This window comes from Notolabrus celidotus, chromosome 20, assembly GCF_009762535.1.
Source record: "Notolabrus celidotus isolate fNotCel1 chromosome 20, fNotCel1.pri, whole genome shotgun sequence".
In the NCBI taxonomy this organism is placed as follows: domain Eukaryota; kingdom Metazoa; phylum Chordata; class Actinopteri; order Labriformes; family Labridae; genus Notolabrus; species Notolabrus celidotus.
Window position 1 is genome coordinate 13,642,749 of NC_048291.1, and position 19,779 is coordinate 13,662,527.

The window sequence follows — 19,779 nt, forward strand, 5'->3', positions numbered from 1 at the left end:
GGCAGAGAAAAGTTCAGTCCAGTTGATGTGAGGAAAGAGACGTCATCTGTGAATGTGCCTCAAGTTTCAACACAAAGCTATACTACCTGATTGTGTTTACACTGTCACTGATTTATTAAGGTCAGCCCCATTCCTATATTACTTGGCCTGTAATGAATAAACAATATTCTACATGTAGTTTGTTTCTTTAAGCTGTGCTGTATACAGGCGGGGGGAGGGGTGTGGAGGACATACGTCTTCTCAATAGGCCGTGTGGTAATAATGGACCGGTGACCTCATGGTCTGAGAAGCCGGAAGCAAAGTCAATGTTCCCATCACCAAAACTTTGATAAAACGTATTCTTTTGATACCTCACTTTGGGTTTACAAAAGAAATACCAAACTGCAGCCGTGGGAAACCGCCGGCCAGGTCGGATTGGAGAAAAATTGAATCGTCTGCCTCATGTTTTAAAATCTTTTATCTCAGCAAATGAACAGCACAAGACTGTGAAGTGATCCAGACTCAGTGAATTTGGTATAGTTTTTTAAATCTAGTCTAGTTTTATCTGCTAGTGGATTTACTTTTCCATACCTGGTCATATGTGTCTATACTGTTAAGCTTATCAGTATAACACATGCAGAGCTGAGAAAAACAGGGATAATTCCTTGTGTTAATGAATGGCACAAGATGCTGAGGTATTTCTCAGTGTTTTGTTTTTATTGCAAACATATAATACAAAATATAAGCTTTTAGACAATGCCATTTTTATCTATGGAAACTGCATTAAGGAGATGACAAAATGAGAACTAGTGATACAGAATATAAAACACAACTTTTAATAACAAAAAAGTATCCTGTTGATTCCAGCAAATTCTTTACAAAAACAGGCACAGCTTCCATATCCATTAATTCATTTGTTAGAAAGAAAAAAGAAAAAAATTTCCAGTTTTTCTTTTATTTTATAGAGAAAGACTCATTGTGTAATTATAAGTAATCTGTACATAACTAGATCATGAATAAAAGGAACCTTTATACGGAAACATTTACAAATGATAAATAAACAAACTTGTACCACATATGGCAGCAAATTATTCCACTGAAAACTTTTCATCTCAGTTAGCTGCTGCTGAATTAAAATGATAATTGCAAATAGTTATCTCAAATAAAATTAATGCTAAGGAATAAATTAAGAAAAACAAAGGTTAGGAAAAAAGACAGGGCTGTAAGAGTGATAGACCCATGCCAGCCATAGACCTGCTGGCTGCAGAGGAGAGAGGTCATAGGTCGCTTCCTGTATCTCCTCGTGCAGGAAGTTAGAACTATGCTATGGTTTTAGACACTGCAATGCCAGAGGAAGGAGCCTCAGTACTGTGGCTCCAGAGGCACCAATGGTATCAAGGCAGTTCTTAGATAAAAGCAAGCAATGCTCAGTTACATCTACCAACACAGTAAGGCCCCTATAGTAGAATTAAATGGCACCTGCTATAGCGCTTCCAACAATAATTTGAGCTAAAGCACAGAAGAAAGAGCAGAATATTTGACAAATTCACTGATGACACGGTCATTTCATGGCCAAAGATTCAAATCTTTTTCCAACCTGGATTGCTCATCTCTTGCATCTCGTGGGAATTACAGTAAGATATGTACAGTACAAAAATTCAAAGCAGAATGAAGGCTATCATAAGACGGCAGTGTCAGTAAACAGATGTTTCTTACTTTTGTACAAGAAATACATTGGTGAGAAGTAAGGCCACTGAGGGTGTTTGTACCCGGCTTCCTGCTCCTCAAAACGTGTTAATGTTACAAATCATGAAGATGCTGATGACACTGATTATGATGATGACAAGAGCAGAACACATACACAGTACATACTAAAATATTTATAACCAGTATGTCCTCACAGAGGATTTCACTTTTTAAACATTATATCTAAAAAAATATAATCACAATTCCAACCAATACAAAAGGCACTGTTGTGAGCCAATCCAAAGATATATTTTCAGTACTATAAAAAAATCCTTGTCATGTTTTTCTGTTGGCAATGATGGGTGTGTGGCACAAAGGTGACACCTGGCAGAAAGAAGTCAATGCTTGTGGAGGGTGTTGTACAGTCAGTGCTGAGGCCTCCTCAGGGCCTGGAGAGCTGTGTGTAAATGGGCTGCTGCTCCCAGTGCTGCGGACTGTGGGTTTGGGGCACAGAGGGCACCCCTGTGGTGTCAGCGATTGGAGTGTACATGGGCCTCTGGCTGGGGCTCATGTAGCTGAAGGTGGAGTACAGACCGGAGCCTTGGCCTGCTGCATGGCTATAGTAGGAGTTGGCACCACCTTGGTGGTCTGAATAGTCATACTGTGCTCTTGTGATGGAGGGGTATGAGGAGGTGCTGTAGTGCTGCACGTTGAAGGACCCATAGGTGGCATGCTGTGGGGAGCCCTGCTGCTCGCTGTAGTGACTCGGACTCAGCTGCTCTGTCTTAATCTGGGTGGTTCTCTGTTGCTGGCTTTGCTCTCCTCCGCCACCCAGGGTGGTCAGAGAGTGCTGCTGCTGCTGTTTGGACATCCAGGTGTGCACCCCTACGTTTGCTGCCTGGCTGACTGAGGAGCCGCCGATGCCGTAGCTGCCGGTGTAGCCAGCCTGGGCTGCTCCGGCAACCCCGGCGTGGCTGTGAGGTGGCAGGTACTGATCGAACTCATCTACGTCAAAGCTTCCCATGTTTGAGATGACCTCACTGCTAAGCTCACCGATGTCTACTGCTCCAAAGTCGATGTTGAGCTGGCGGCTGGTGCCCTCCTGCATGGGACGGCCCTCACGCTTCAGGTCAGCTTTGCTGGAGGGGAGGTCTGTCTTGGGGGTGGTGGGGGGAGTTGGCGGGCCTTGGGACTGACCTGATTAGAGGAAAAGTAGAGTTAGGCTTTTAATCTGATATACAAAATGATGTATGCAAAAGGAAACAACTGCATAAAGAATCATTCAAATATATATGAATGCACACGTTTCAAGAGGGAGATTTTTTTTTGCTTCAATAACAGGGTGTATTTGCATTAAGGCCGGTAAAACTCCAATGTTTGATTATTAATCATTAACAGGTGTATGTCCAAGGCCCCATGGTCCTCTAAAGATTTGATTTCCTCATGCAGTTAAAAATTAATAAGTAATCTATGAACAAAAAATGCTATCTAACTCTTGATTCATACTCTTTTTTTCTTGTTCTTACCTGAGTGCTCGCCTGGGGAATGCACCTCGCCCATACTTGACGCAGGAGAATCGGCCTGCTGCAGCGCCTTGAAGAGCGCATTAGGAGAGATGTGGGTCTGCTCTCCGTCCTCGGGATCGTTTTGCCCGTTCTTGACTGATTTTCTTCGCCTTGGCTGGTATTTGTAGTCGGGGTGGTCTTTCTTGTGCTGCACCCTCAAACGCTCGGCTTCTTCCACGAACGGGCGCTTCTCTGATTCGTTGAGCAGTCTGAAATTATCACAGGAAATTTCACTTTAGAATGCATTCATAAAGCACAACACACAAGATACTGATCTATAAATGCAACTGATGTTCACTTGAACAAATGATTGAATGTGTTAAAAAAATAATAATAATAACCTGAAGCATCTGAAACAGTTTGCTTATTTTATCTCCATATAAATTATTATTTTCTGGCACACGAATATGAAAACAAAAATGAGTCATTAAACAGCCGCAGATACCCACGCTAGTAAAATCTCCATGCTGCAAAGTTATGCTTGTAACGGCAGGTCATTAGTTTAATTCACCGAAAAGTATAGTGCGCTGCGTAAAAGCGCACTGCAAAGACATAAATGCAAGGCGGACCTACCTCCAAAGTTTGCCCAGGGTTTTGCTGAGTTCCGCGTTGTGCAGATGCGGGTACTGATCGGCCAGTTTCCTCCGTGCAGCCTGAGCCCAGACCATGAAAGCGTTCATTGGTCTTTTGACGTGAGGTTTACTTTTACTGGAGCCGTTGACGCGCACCGGCATGGGCACCAGAGTCCAGTCGTAGCCCTTCAGCACTTGGGACACAGCATCTCTGATACAAACGGGAAATTTCTCTTCTTCGCCCTCCTTCTTATATTCTGCACCAAGGAGGAGGTGGTTGTCGGACGGCCGGGTGTTCTCAGTGTCCGAACCGGACCCAGATGGGCACGGTGAGCCCGCGGAGTCCTCCGACATGCTGGGGCTGGGAGCGTCAGAGTGACACTTCTCCTGTTCTTCTGTCATCTTCAGGTAAGGATCGAGGAGATTCATGCGAAATAATTAAAGAACAGCTTTTGCGCGGTAGAAAAGGGAGAAAATCCTTCTTTCTAAATCCAAGTGCGGTGCCCAAAGACCGCAGTGACAGCCTTTGAGGGTGCACGGCTTGACTGGCAAACCTGAATCCTTGAAGTGGAAAAAAATGTCAAAAATAAAAGTTTTTTGACGCTCCTTTGACTTTCACAATTCACGCAGAGAAAAAGGCAGAGTGCAAGTGCTCGCCTTCTGATGCTCCACTTTAAAACTGTGACTTTTAAGAGAAATGTGACCAGTAGATCTACTCTTTGAGGATTGCTGCCGAGTCTAGAGGCTCAGGAGGCGATGCCTGGATTTATGTTTGACGGCAAGGAAATGATTGGGGGAAACTTTTTGGAGGCGGAGACGTAATCTGACTCTGCTCTAAAGAAGCCTGGCAGTCAACAACCCAATTCAAGTAGGAAAAAGGTGTTTTTTCCCTGTATTTTTTGGCTTCATTTATTTGAATGTATTGCTTAAAGATAATGATTTAAAGTTGACCATCGTAACCTCTGAGAAAATCTAAAATAGAGGAACATAAAGGTGATTCATGTTTTAACTAAAGGGACATAAACTGCCATCAAATACACTTTTTTTGACTATATAGTTTCAAGCGCATCATCCACAATACAGTTAATGAAATCGTCATTGGTACTGTTATTTATAAACGTATAACTGTAATTATTTGAGTTTTGATCGGTTATACTTGTTTCTAGACTTAACTTTTGCAGAAGCAACAGGCTCTTTTGCTTGTTATCACAACTTTCTCAGAGTTAACAGATTTTACTTTTCTTATGTGGAAATGCCTAATTTCTAATTCCCAGTCAGTAACGTAATGTTGTGTTAAGTTTTATGCGAAGATAAGTCAGCTGTTTATGCATGAGATCTTTGTGGGATGCAAAGTTAAATTGATTAATAAATAAGAGTAATTCTCCTATAGGGAATGAATTCTAAGGTGATAGATATATCTCTAACAACTCGACTCTTTATAGACTAAGATAACTGACTAAATTCGGACAGTTTCGTCAAATGGCTTATGACTGCTGTACACAGAGGCAGTTGACTTGTTTTGAGTGTCTGTGTTGGGCTGTTACGGAGCAGCAGCAGCGCTTAGTCTGCGCGCAGTGACAATATAAACCAATAGGGGGAGACAACAGCCCAGAAACTTTGGTAGAAGCCTTGCAACCGTGCAGGGGCTGCAGATATTCAAAACAAAGTAAGAGAGGAGCACAAAACTTATACCAATTTTAACTCCCTAGTCTACGTTTTATATTTCAAGGATCGTTATTGTTTCGGCTCACACTGTGGTATTAGTCCTGACAAAACCGCGAAAACATTCATTTTATTATTATTTTTATTTTATTTTATTTTGACCATCTCCAGCGTCCTGTCTTTGCTTTTGCTAAAACAGGGTGTTTGTGTGCACTAAAAGGTCTCTCTTTTCATTCATGTTGTTATAGAGTGATGACGTAAAAACCTGTTGATCTAGGGCCGGGTGTGCAGGATACAAGTCACCTGTTATGCAGTATAACAATAATAATAATAATAATAATAATAATAATAATAATCATAATCATAATCATATAATTTTCAGTGTGATTGATACAACGGTGTTTTCATAATATCATACATTAATTAATTATACATGATGTTTTCTTGTACCAGGTTGTCTCATTCAGCTAAACAACTTTAGGAATGAAGTCTGTGTAAAACTTGAAAAAACAAATGTGTTGCAACACTAAAATCTACTTTGCTGGATTTACACTTGTTTTCAGGGGACAAAGAACACTTTGTTGAGAAAGTTCAGTCACTATAATCTGTGAGTTCATATTTAGACACCAAATCCTACTGCAAGGTATGAGTCCCCATTTAGTCTAGAAAACAATGCACATTATTATTTTTATCACAACTTTATTATAAGTTTATTATAAGTCAATGCTTTTAAATGACATTCATACATGACTATAACTGCACTACTACTACAATTTGTTAACATAAAATGAGGGCAGGCGTGATGGGTGCCGCATAAGTAACGCAACATATTTGTTAAACTTGTAGTTCTTCATGATAATGAGATGCCATCAGGTGAAATCAATGCAAATATAAATATCAAGCATTTAAAAAGGTAATAAAAATCAAACTGCTTAAAGGCTACGAATTTGTCAACATAGACAACGACCATGATAAGGGGCCACAAAATGCAAAGACAAGTATGTTAATATTAATGCATTTTACAGTTATCAGAAGTACTTTCTGAACATTTTGTTTTTATGTGGTGTTATACTATATAAGCATGTGTTGGGTCAGTCGTTGTCTTTGTCCGGAGCCTTTCCTTTTATTCCTTAAAATAAACATTAGAATATCATCTTTCTCAGTAAAGAGGGAAGTGGTTCAAGGTTTCTTGTTCAGGCTTTTCTGTCTGACTTTTTCATTAAATACAGCCCAATATCCCTGTCAGATATACCTGCTATTTCTGGTCCTCTCAGCTGTGGCAGACTGCCTCGTCAGCTTCCCATGAACACAACTATATTACATACAACTTTTTTTTGAAAGAGCAGTTTTTCCAATGGCCATGTGGGAGAGAAAAAGAAGAGAATGGAAAAAAGTAAAGGTGTAAGTTGTTTTTCTTTCATTGTCAGATGGAAGACATAATTATGCTGTTTTTCTAACACTTTAAAGCAACCTGACCCTCTGCTGTTAGACTGAAATCCTTGGTACATTTCCCTAAATTAAGAGTTACTTCTGAGATTTCTCTGAGAATTGCAGAAAAAATTATACTACAAGCTGGCATTTAAATTCACACTTTGATATACAACAAGCTGTTTCTCTTGAGAATCTGTTTTCTTGTGTCACTTCAATTTGTTTTCCGCACATTGTTTTGTAGCAGAAGGTGAGCTGCCATTTGGGATGGCTGAGCTTGTAAAGATGTCTAGTCTCAACATGCAGAGGAGGAAACCCACTGATGGCTAACACAGAGGCATCACAGGCTGTGGTCGGACATCTTCGCGCCCCCACTGTACTGAGGTGCCCTGCAGACTGTCTTACTGACGGTCAAGGAAGGGAGACGGGGGGAGCACAGATCCTCAATGGCGAGGCACTAGGCTCACTGCTTACAAGGAACACCAGCCTGCAGGCCAAGCAGGTCTTGGGAAACTTCTCAGCTTGACTTCGAGCCATGGCGTCAAAATTTTGAGGCAAACACTGAGGGTAAACTGCCAAATCATGTCTTCCACCTCTTCTCGCTCCCTCAGATTCCACTGCAAATGTTTGAGCAGGCCAGCCCTCTGTTTTAGAAACTTTAAGTGGCATAAATTGGGTGTGCCATGAGAGTTAGTATATGAGTCTTTGCATTGCTGTTTTTAAAGATTATTTGTAAAAATAAAAAAATTTAAAGAGAAATACAGAAAGGGTTTAGTTTTTTGTTGACTTTCTCAGTGAGGGAAAGGTTTTATGAAATGCACTGTGCTTAAAATTTCAAGAATTTCAACCAAGTGCATAGTTGGATGAAATGTTTATTCTCTCATCACAGGAACAATAGTTAGGTATCATTAAACCCTGTGTCTGAAATTGTAAGGTGTACGTAAACTGCAAATTCAAAATGCAACCAAACCTCTACTACATTTGATTATTTATAGCAAGGCTCATAGAGAGTTCGAGGATATATCTCTGAGTGACAAATAATGCATCAGAGGAATTGGAGTCAGAGGTGGCTTCAACCACTCACAACCGACATAACACCTGTCTGAGACTTTCCGCTACTACTGCCAACTGCCCCAGACATGGCAGAAGACTGCAAGATTGAGAACTGAGAAAATTCCGTCGGCGAACTATCTGAACTTTCCTCCCAGCTGCTTTCCTTCCACTGTTGCTTCCTTTGTCAAAGTAGCAGTTTGTTAACTTCGGACCATTTCTGGTTGTATACTTGGCAACTGTGAGCCAAGGTCTCATGGAAATGGATGGGCTTCACGTATTTGCCCGACCAGATCAGAGCACTTTGCCCACGGGTAACTGTTGACACATTGCATTTCGCAAAGGCTAAACTTTAAACAGGACTTATCAAGGCCCTGACACCCTCAGAAGAACAGGCTTATATTCCCTGCTCTGACTCTTTCACACCTCCCTGATATCCCACAGCAGCTCCCATCAGCTTCACCCGTAAGACCAAGGGCCGAAAGCATGCAGAAACTTGTTGATGTAAGTAAGCATGGCTCTCTTGTAAATAGAGACTACATAGATTTTAAATAGCATATTTTAAGAATAAGTCAACAGGACCAGAAAAGAAGTGAGAACAATGCAACTCAAAAATGCAGTTTTGATAACAAATTACTCTGAAGGCTGAGGCTGCCACTAATGAAATACAATCAAACCTCCTGGATACAGTCTGACCTTCACCCCTGTAAACAGAAGTGTGGTACTCGCTGTTGCACACTTTTTTGTATATCTAACCCTTTTGCTGGCCTCCTCTAGAGATAGTGCCACTGTAATATCAGCCTTATCTGCTCTTGGTTCTTGCTAAAATGAAACACCTTGAGCGCTCATTGATAGTGTTTCTGTAGGGAAGGAAATGCAAAGTGATCTGAGAATCACAGTTCCTGATAATCATGCATTGGATATCAGACAACATCAGGTTGTATATGAATAAACTTCATCCAAAATTAAACTGAATGGGATTATTTTGCTAAAGCTCCTGTGAGGAGTTTTTTACTGACTATGAAAGAGACACAAAAGTTTTATTGGTGCCTCTTTTTGACCTACAAAAGCAGACGTAATCAAAATCATAACTGTGCCTATTTCTAGATTATTTTTAATGCAGGAAACCGTTGCCACTGGTGTCAAACGAAGTGCTTGACACCACGCAACAGAAATTATTTTCATCTTTTCATTTTCCCTGAGAGGATTTTTTGCTAAATAATAAGTTAAGTAGGGTTTTTTTTGTTAATAGTCACTACTTACACATGTACTAGACAAAAATAGCAATGAGATAGGGGAATGAGCCTTGGCCACAGGGGGCGCCAAAATTAACATTAAACCCAAAGTTCCTCACAAGAGCTTTAACAGATGGAACATGGTTCAGCCTATAAAATAAAATACATGTTTGTTGTAGTTATTTCTTGTCATGTAGTTTGATGCCTGAAGTGTTCATTTATCTTAGAAGTTTTGTTTTCAATAATTATTTGGTGCCAATAAAAATGATTTGACGGCATGGTTGACAGCTCTGTTGACAAATGTGGCTCCTAAGGGGCTGTTTGCGCCGAATTAGCATGTGGGAGACTGTGCGAGTTGATGAGATAAACACCAACACAATAGTCAATGAGCATTAACCGTGATTGTCTGCTCTACATCGACACAAGAATTATATGCCATGTAGGCTGTGCCAGCTACTGTGCTGCTCTGTCAGTCGATATTGCGTAGACTTTGGCTCCAAATTAAAACATGCTTTTTCCCAGTCTTCTGATTTACATCCCAAAATGAATGGGATCCTGACATCATTCTGTTTTTTAAATTCATGCCTAAAAACAATGATTATTCAACACAACTATGAATGTCCATTTTAATAGTTTCTCTATTTCTTTTAAACACAGAAAGAATCACCCTCCAGCTTTTCTGACAGCACACCTGAAAAGCCCATCCAATATTAAATTGTGCTGAGTGACTCCAGGATTTCACCTCCATGCCTTCAGGTGACGTGACCTCACAGTCGTTTCAAATGACAATGAAATGCTGTAAAAGCAGAGTGTGAGCTCAGCAGGTCACTCTCCTGCATTTTCAATTCCAGAGCCTGACCTGTAATTATGGCCGCATGACAATGGCTCATTATGAAAGTGCTGACAAAATGTTATGACATTAGCCAAGGCCTTTGTAGGGGCTAATAGTGGGCTTGCATCCTCACAGGGGTTCTCTTAACAGAGAACAGGTGACAATGAAAACAGTGAAAAAAGTAACGCTTCAATTGAGCTGCCACTGGTTTTTACAGTGTGAAAAAAAATCAATTTGATAAGTTATGTAACTTTAAAAAATACAAAATGACACAATCTTTCTCAGTACCAACATAAAATGCATTTGCACTTGTCTATACACTCATGGATTCTGCTGCAACACATTTTATAAGATATTTAAAGTCCTCTTTACCTATTGCTGAATAAAAACAGTAATGATTCCTTTTATGGCTCTCTTTAATTGTGCAGTGTATGACAGACCTGTCAGAGAGCATTTGACATGCATCAGTTTACAAATATACCCCACACTGCCAAACATACATACAAAGTGTGCTTCATGAAAAGTTAAAATTTCACTGTCATGTACACTGATTTTTTAATAGCTGGTAATTAATGAAACAGAAACAAACACTGAACTTATTACCCATAAGTGAGTTGCCAGAGTAGACTGGTGTATTCTATTTTAATAAGTCATTGAGGTCATTCAAATCTGTGAATCAATCCTTCTAACAATTTTATCATACATTGTTTATGATTAACTCTGAACCAGTAATTGAATGGCATAGGTACTTTTTTTCATGTATTACTCATCAATTTAAAGCTCCTCTTTTTATCTTGTAATGAAAACAGACTGAAGTTAACAATGAGACCTCTTTATGACCTACAAAAGCAAACAGGACCATTAGCAAGGAGACTGACAATTTACATGTCGTAACTTTTAACGCCTGTAACTGCTGCAAGGGGGTAGTGTCAGCTGAGACAATTTACAGCATGGTGGGAAATAAAAGAGATTTGTGAACATAGAACATATGTGATTCTGTCACCAAACAGGTATTACACATGTAGAGGATAAAATCTGCAAGAGATAAGAGGTATCTTTTTGTCCATAGGGGTGCCAAAATAACATTAATAGAAGGTTCCTCACAGAAACTTGAACGTAAATCACTGTTTTTGTGCACTTTGAGAAAAAGTAACATTATACTTATGAAATCATTCCTCATTCATCGTCACTACCAGTATATTTATTATTTGTATCACTCAAAGTTGAGAGGTGAGTTATTGTGAGTCTCATTACCTCATAACTATTTTATTATCACTTACACTTTTGTGGACCTCAAGGTAAAGTAGAGCATACTGAGTAGTCCCTAAATATTTCTTACCTTCTTGTGACGTGTTATGACTTGTAACACTACAAAACCAACCCATCGATTGGTTCTACTTTATAATCATGGCTTTAAAACAATAGCTAAGAATGAATATGTTTTTGAAAAAGTAGACGATTTTGACCTTTTCCTTTGATAACTCCAAAAATCAACAAAAACATTCATTGAAATGACCCAGTTTTTTTCTTGAGGTTGTTTCAAGCAGAAAAGTGGTGTCAGCTGTGCGACTCTCTTCATTCATAGATCCTCACACTGCTGTGTCTGCTGTGTAGTGCTGAGTCAGGCTCATGGCTGACAGTACCAGCAGCTCCCTGGCACTGCTACACATGAAAAGTCCCATCCACAGCTCTGGATGATGTCAGTGCGGCACCTCTGGCTGCACACAGAGACACCTTTCACAAAGAACCTGTGTGCTTGGGTCTGGTCTACGTAATGGAACATTCAGCCCCTCTCTCCTCCTACTTGTTTCTATGATCAGGTGAAAATGAGACTCCTGTTGTCACCTCCAGTATCACAACCTAAAAATAGAGCAATAATATGTTTCCCAACTTCCCCTTCTCATGTTTTAAACCTGCCCTTATTTACATCTTCTCTTTTATATGTCACTACAGAGTTTTTACTCAGCATGGCTTTTTATTCAGGTGATATTTAAGTGTTAGCATGTCTATTTTATATTTCTTTTATTCTAAAAAAAAAAACATTGCCCAATTTTAGGAATCCCTGGCGTAATGTTTTTTGTCACATTCTCCTCCTGATCTCCTGTTTCATTATCCTTCCACTTTAACCTGCTCCTTTCAGCAGGCCTCATTAGTCGGGATGACCTATGAAAGGGGCCATTCTTTCTACACAGCCACTGTGATACCAGAAATGCTGAGTTAATGAAAGAGTGATGATATCTAATCACCTTCCAGAGTGTAGCACCTGCAGTAGAGTCAGCACAGAGCCTTAGCTGAATACTCACAAATAAATGACATACAGATGTACTTCCTCTTAGCTGCTCAGTGGTGACGGGGGTTGTAACTTTGATATCACTTGTAACAGAGGAAATAGGAATATCATGTGTGGTCGAGCAGATCCAGTCCTCTTAGGTGTTTCCACTGGGGATTTCAGCATTAGACCGTGGCAATGGGATTAATATGTTCAGAAAGGGCAGGGGTGAAATGAACAATAGCATACTTTAAGGGCTTAAAACAGTGTCTTATTTCAATGGGGAAAGCCAAGTCTATTCTGGAAAAATCCTATTTCAGGGTAAAGAGAAGAGAGAAGGTCAACCGACTGCATTTAGTGACACCGTATACATTAATGTTACATTTATTCATTAATTTATTTGGATCTCCATTGACTGATACCAACTGAATCTAAATCACTTTAAAGAATTAATAACAATAGGTATGCATGCCCACATTGCATCTATAGTCATTTAAACATTAGCTAAAGCTTAAAAGTAACTTAAGTAGCAACATGTAAAGTGACTGTAAGAGCACAGATGACTCAGAGCTCCACTTCTAAACCTACAAATCTAGATCATCCCCCTGTAGGCATAGACTGTGTAAAACATGGACATATTGAGGTTACTCACTGGTTTCTGAGCAGAGTTTTGAAGCCTATCGAGAGCGGTCACTAAATTAGAAATGCTGACTCAACCCAATTTCCAGTCCACCTAGCAAGAGGCAAAGAAGTGGAGTTGAGGCAGGCCTTTAAACTCCTTGCTAACAGCTACAGTGTGCTCATAACTTTATCTTCAAAACTCGAGAGTTGTTGAAATTTTCACTCCATGTACAAAATGTGTGAGTAGAAAAATGAGCTATTGAGACCAAATTATATTTTTTGACTTGGTGTGTATGTGGCTTTGGGTTCTTCTGGAGCCAGTCTCAAGTGGACACCCGAGAAACCGCAGTTTTTAGCACTCTTGCATTACCTCTGAATTTCAAAAATTGAAGATTTGGGGACATTTGTAGATTTCTAAAACTATTGACATCTGAGTTAATAGTCTAAAGGCTTTGTCTTAACTCTTCACATACTTAAATGTTTTCATCTCTTTATTTCCTCCTCCTTTTTTTTTTTTGCTGTCAAACGATCACTTTGGAGTATGATCAGGAGCCAGAAGTGTAGACAGGGAGAGATGCTGGGCAGAATGTGTGCCAAGCATAACACACCGCTCAGGGAAATGTGTGTCTCTCATCTCTCCTTCCTCCACTTCTTCCTCCAGCTCCCCTCTGGTGCTCCTGTGTTCAGGCTGGCTCGGCCACAGCAGGGAAGCTCCGTCTAATTGGAGTGGCTCAGCGGTGCTGGCCCCAAACCTCCGGGAGCCAGGCAAGTGCATTCTAATGTTACTCTCGAAGGAAATTGTTCTCCACAATTTCCTGAGATCTAATATTTGAGCAGCTTTGTTACCGCTCTTGGTGGGAGTAGGAAAACTGTTACTGGCTTATTAGATTTGCTGCAGAGCTAAGCACTGTCCTGACTGCTGGAGCTTGCTCTGTCCTGGCAGAACACTGGTGAGTTTCTAACAGGCTGAAAACCTGTTTATTGCCTTGGTGTCATAATAAATGGAAATACATCTGTATGTATAAGGGTGTCAATATACATCAAAAATTGATCTTACTTAGCCCAGAGGAGATAATAGTCACCTTAACTGACTTCCAGACAGCATCCTCACTGACAGCGTCAGCGTCATCTTTAATCTTGAAGTTGAATTCTAACTTTTGGGGGATTTGCGCTTGTTCTTAGTTCTTAGTGCTCCAAAGATACAATTTTAAATAAAAAGAATTTAGTCCAAACTGAGGAAGTTGCTGACCAAGATTTTTCCCATGAGTAGTGTTAGGCCTTTGCATCCCAATACCCATCTAAGAGTTGAAGTAAAGGGAACTTTAACACGTTATCATAGACACAAAGTTACAGCTATGTTGGTGTGTTGCCTGGCAGCAGTCCATTTTCAGTACAGGCAAAGAAGTGGTGTTGGTAGAGAAAAAAAGTTACTTATTTATCACACAAAAAATAATAATCTGTATTATAATATGCAGCAAATATACTGTAACATGGGTTCCTGTTAGTGTAGTTGTGATAAGTGGTTAACTGCAATATAACCTGTACAGTTATTCAGTCAGTAATCCTTTATAGCTCTGCATGTTTCATGACATTCTCAGTGTGTTGTAAAATGTAAAGTCAGTTGACAAGTGTGACACTGTTAGTGTGGGTGCTGTGTATTAGAAAGAGACCTCAGGCAACTGTGTGATGGTCAATAAAGTTGTGCTGCTACTGCAGACGGCACAGAAACAGTCTGTTATAATAAGATCTCTGTCTCTTAGCATTATACTACTCACCAGCTCACCACCAGTGTTAGGCAAAATACTAAAAATGTGTTATTAGTAACAATTACTTGTTGTTTTCATTCCTGCACATAGACTACAACTCACCACTATATTATTTTCCTTTGCCACAAGGATGTAGTTGCTGGCTAATTGATGTAAAGTAGCGAGTGTACAAGTCCTTTTAAATTTCTGTGAAGGTGATAGCCTTATTGAAATTAAGAAACAACTAAAAACACTACTAGCTTGCAAACAATATTAGCTTGCAGAACTGTTGTATTAAACAATATCACACTGGATGTTGTGCTGTGGTCCTGAATATCATCATGGCTGTGATTATGGCACTTGGCAAAGCAACATTTTAACAGTGCAGCAGAAACTGTGGTGTTATTTTGCTGAAATATTCAAACTGTGAACAAAAATAGACTTCATATATTTGTTTAGACAAAAATCCTCTGTAGAATTAGTGTTCTATATTTTATGTATTTACTCATTTCAAGATTCATTTTGGGACTTTTTGCTTTTTAATTTGATAGGACAACTTGAAAGAGACAGGACATGTGGGGAGAGAATGGAGTACAACATGCGCCAAATACTGAAACTGATCTAATGACCAGTGCAATCGGGACTATCATTTTTGTATGGGTTACCAACTGAGCCAAACCAGGCAGGGTGTCATGAAACAAGAATTTGAGCCTCACCAAATGTTTTCCTCGACCAGGGCATTATCATCTAGCAAAGGTACTGTACACACCAAACAGACAAAAGCAAACATGCTTTCAGGGTTGATAAGTCTTGTAAAACACCCACATTCTCATAGTGTCTGGATTTTTCACTGTATAATACTGAGGTAGACTTTGCACAGTGACTCAGGTGTGTGGTTTTAACTGTCGCAGGGGAAATCAGGTGGCGGCTCTTTCTTTGAGCCTCTAGGAAGTTCAGAAAGAAGCAGAAGTATTAGCACAAAGATGAGGTTTTGTCCCGTTCTCACAGCTTACCCTCTGTCTGGGTGACAAACAGCCACTGACTCAACAAACAGGTTATCAGGAAGCCGTGACCCTCTTATCGCACCGCCATGCTCAGTCTGTAATTAAAAATCTAGAGTTACCCAGCACCTACACCTCAGCGCACTCCTGTGAGCGCAAACTGTGGCTTCAGAGCACTTTAGGTTGGTTGAAGCTGCTCACTGAGGCCGAACTCTGCAACAATGGCTGCCTGTACTGAGGGATGTACAGATGGCAGACCCTGAGAAGACGCAGATGAAGTGGCATGGATAAACCATTCATTGGTTAAGGTGTCAGGGGTGGAACGTTTTGTCAGTAAGCTCAGTCTGAGTCTCTTGGGTCACTACTTAAAGTTGTGCATGAAACAGGAAGGAAAAGGAACACCTCTGCATGTTTCTCACCAGCCTAAAGATCACAAGGCCATGGAGGGGAGGGTGTGATACAAGAAGCCTGCAGTCCCAACGGGATCTAGAATTTAAAATTGAAAGTGAAGACTAATGGCGAGGAAAAGCAACAACATGGAAAAATAACAAATAATATGAGCTGAAAGGGATTGGAGGCAGCATATCTCTGTTACTTGAACTGAGGAAAGATAATTAAAATATCAAAACCATGTTCATAAGGACTGTCATATGGCCTTGAGGTGGCATTCAGTTTTAAGTGACTGTGTAAGACTTTGTTGCTTTCAGGCAATGAGAGCAGATCTTCAAACTAAGCGTGTAAGCTGGGTAGTCAGCACGTTGTTATGGTATAGAACTCATCTGAGCTCTTGAATAAAGATACAGTCAGGGGCATTCAAATAGAAGTCCTTGTTTCAGGCGTGACAAGAGTGAGACTTTGTCCTTGGCGGTGACAGGACATACACAGGCACCTCCTCAACAGGCGCCAGCAGATTTTATCACTTTTTTTGAAAACTGACTCCACTTCCCCAGCCTCTCCACTCTCAGGATTTCTGAATAAATTTCTTATTGACACAAATGATTATAGGTAATTCTATATTGGCTAAGTCCAGATCCATCAATAGCCTTATTTATGACATTTATAGCTTTAATACTACCTCCCTGTTGTTATTAGGGTTATTATTATTAGAATAAATATCTGCAAGGTTTGAATAGCAGTCTATTTGCCTTTGTAAACTGGTGAGGTAGCATTTATAAAGCTAATTAGAGTGGGTTTTGGCCTAATTCTGCCTTACCCTGTGCAGCATTAATCCATAGCTATGACACAAAACTTTGATGAAGGTTATGTATTTATAACCAGCAATACACAAAGGTTGCATTTATAACCATAAATGGATGCATTTTATATTCTTAACATGGATTGCTTATGAATATTTATCAGTAAGATCCCTTTACTATATCGTCTCTGCTTACTGAAGTGCACTGAGTGAAATCTGGTAATGCATTATAAAAAATTTAAAAAATCCTGTGTTTTAATTTTGATACGGAGCGAGATTTATGAAATCAGACTATTCATTACAAATCACAATATACAACTCACATCCTTAAAGAGTAATTTCAGTCAGTGAAATAATCTACTCTCTTGTCAAAAGCAGGCGCACGGTACAATATTATGCACAGCATCACACAGGATATTATAAGGATTATCATATATGCCGCAGGGAGTAACATAACACCCAACAAAATCCTAAATTGTCACCTTGGACTTGGGATGTTTTGAAGCTACAAGCGTCCTAGTCATTATGACATTTCATTTAAATATAGACTTACTAATGACTCTAAAGGTAAGAAAACACAAGGGGAACACAACATTTTCAGTGTGGATTAGCTTTTCTTAAGAAAAATGTGTTAACAGCAGCATTCTATCTAATGCAGCCTCAGGACTGGAATGAGTTCCTGAAAAAACTAAGGATAGCTTTGTCACCCTCTCTCACATCTGCTGACGTGGTCTGGCTCCAAAGGTACTGAAAAAAAACTTTTTTAAACTTGATTTGTAATCTCATATATATGCTATGATTGATGGTTTGTGAAGCTTAAGATTGGTCCTGTAAACTCCTCACATTACCACTGTAACCACTGTACCACTGTGAGTCCAGGCTCAAAATTGATACCCACCAAGGGCCCAAAACAGATCCTTCCCCTGATTGCCCTCTGCAGGTGTGAAATTGTTATAAACTGGCCCAAAACTCCTGAAGTCTTAGCCAAGCCTATACAGTGCATCACTGGGCTGTTCTCCAAACACTGAGGTTTGGCGGAGCTACAGGGCGGCACTGCTGGTGATGCCTGCTTTCACACATTGAATGAGGCTGCAATATCTAAGCCAATTACGTAATAATGATCTAATCTCTGTACAGCCATCCTACATGACAGCCCGTCTATTTCTCTGTTACTATCACCTCAGGAGCCATGGAATGGGTTGGCATTATTATATTGTAAATTGCTTAATGGTGGGCATACATATATACAGAGATCTGGCAAGTGACTCACACAGGGAGTCATTTAGTAAGGGTGGGCAGATCGATCCAAAAATATCGATACTACAGATACTACACCTCGTTTTTGAAGATCGATTCTAGCGTCAATAGGATCGATACCAGTTTCAGTTTCTCTCTTCTAGGTTTTAACCATTTCATCAAAGAGTAGGGCTGTCTGTGCAAACAACGTTCTGTTCTCTTGAACACACTTAGTGCATACACTCTTACTCGTTGTGCTCGAACAACGAACAAACGCATCACGCACCCTGACTGACGGTGCCAATCAGACATGCATTGCATGCCGTGATGGCTGAAAGTAAGAGGAGTATCTTGTGGAGCTATTTTAAAGCTGTCACTGAAAATGTAGCGAACTGTGATGTGTGTATGAAGGCTGTTCACTATTGTGGTAACACCACCAATTTGTTAAAACATATAAAAATCCACGTCAAAGAGAACTCTGAGTTTCAAGAGAAAATGAGGGAGGAGGAGGGAAATGCTTAAGGCAGAGTATATGTTGTTTGCCTCTAAAAACTGTCCTGTGTTTTAACACACATGTAATACATCAAAGTACATAAGATACTTTTAATAATAGAAAGTATCGGTATCGGTATTGATATCGGTATCGGTATCGATATCGGCGATTCTGGCCCTGTATTACTTGATATCGGAACCAAATTTTGTGGTATCACACACCCCTATCATTCAGGACACAGATTCAATTCTGAGCTAATGTAGTATTAATTTATCTTGATTGTGATCACAAAGACAGGCTGTGAGGTTTCATGGGCTGGATTTTCTCTCAAGGGACAAGCAGCTGAGGGCTGACAGCTTCAGGGCGGGCAAGGTGGAGGAGAACAGGAAAGAGGTGGTGCAAATTGTCGGTGGCCAGGCCATTTTTATGAGTTTGATTCGTGGAGGACACTGCAACACTTGTATCGTAATGCTATTTGAGGTGGGAAATGGGAATAAAGTGGAGTTGGTGCACCACAGGGAGGTGAAATGAAGAGTCCAGCAATGATGATGATGATCATGATGATTAGGCTTCCTGACTGCTTCAGGCTGCCTTGCTAATCAAATGCTGGATTTTATTGTCGGATCAGTTAAATAAACGAAAATCTGGCTGCTGTCTGTTTTTTCTTCTTGTGCACCCTTCCTTATTTTGTTTCCCCTTTTCTTTGCTCAGAGGGCTGGCACAGATGAGGACAAATATATAAAACTGTCTCTATTTCTCCTATTTGTAGATGCATTTAGATCCACCCCCTTCTGTAAAAGTCAGCACTAGAGACAAATATAGAATCATTTAAATTCTGTCAACATACAGTCCACAGAGTGTCCATCATGAGTGTAACATTTTGTGTAAAAGTCAACATATACAAACAATAAACTTTATCTCCTCCTGAAAAGTTATTTACACTTAGAAAACCATGAACTCTCTTTTGAGTTATACCATACTTGTGTCCACCCTATGATAACTTTTTATGCAGATGAAAATTCCATAAAAAGGAAAAAACGTTCCAGCCAGTCTCAGCTGCAGGCTGGACATACGTCTGTCTACCGTGCTGTCATAAAGTTTCTATACCGCACATCATTTGATCATCATTTTACAGTTTTCTCACCAATTCTTACCTATCCTTTACATAGTGTGAGAGATTGAATGTGGATTGTATGGAAACCTGCAACAG

The 19,779-nt window shown here is 40.0% G+C and overlaps 1 protein-coding gene across 1 annotated transcript; it reads right to left on the reverse strand.

Moving 5' to 3' along the window:
• Nucleotides 1-918: 918 nt before the first annotated feature.
• On the reverse strand, nucleotides 919-4,542 carry sox9a (SRY-box transcription factor 9a). Its single transcript, XM_034712063.1, has 3 exons — nucleotides 3,804-4,542; nucleotides 3,192-3,439; nucleotides 919-2,862 (listed from the first exon to the last, which is right to left on the reverse strand). The coding sequence occupies exons 1-3, from the start codon at nucleotides 4,229-4,231 to the stop codon at nucleotides 2,108-2,110; spliced, it is 1,431 nt and encodes a 476-aa protein (XP_034567954.1). The 5' UTR covers nucleotides 4,232-4,542; the 3' UTR covers nucleotides 919-2,107.
• Nucleotides 4,543-19,779: the final 15,237 nt, after the last annotated feature.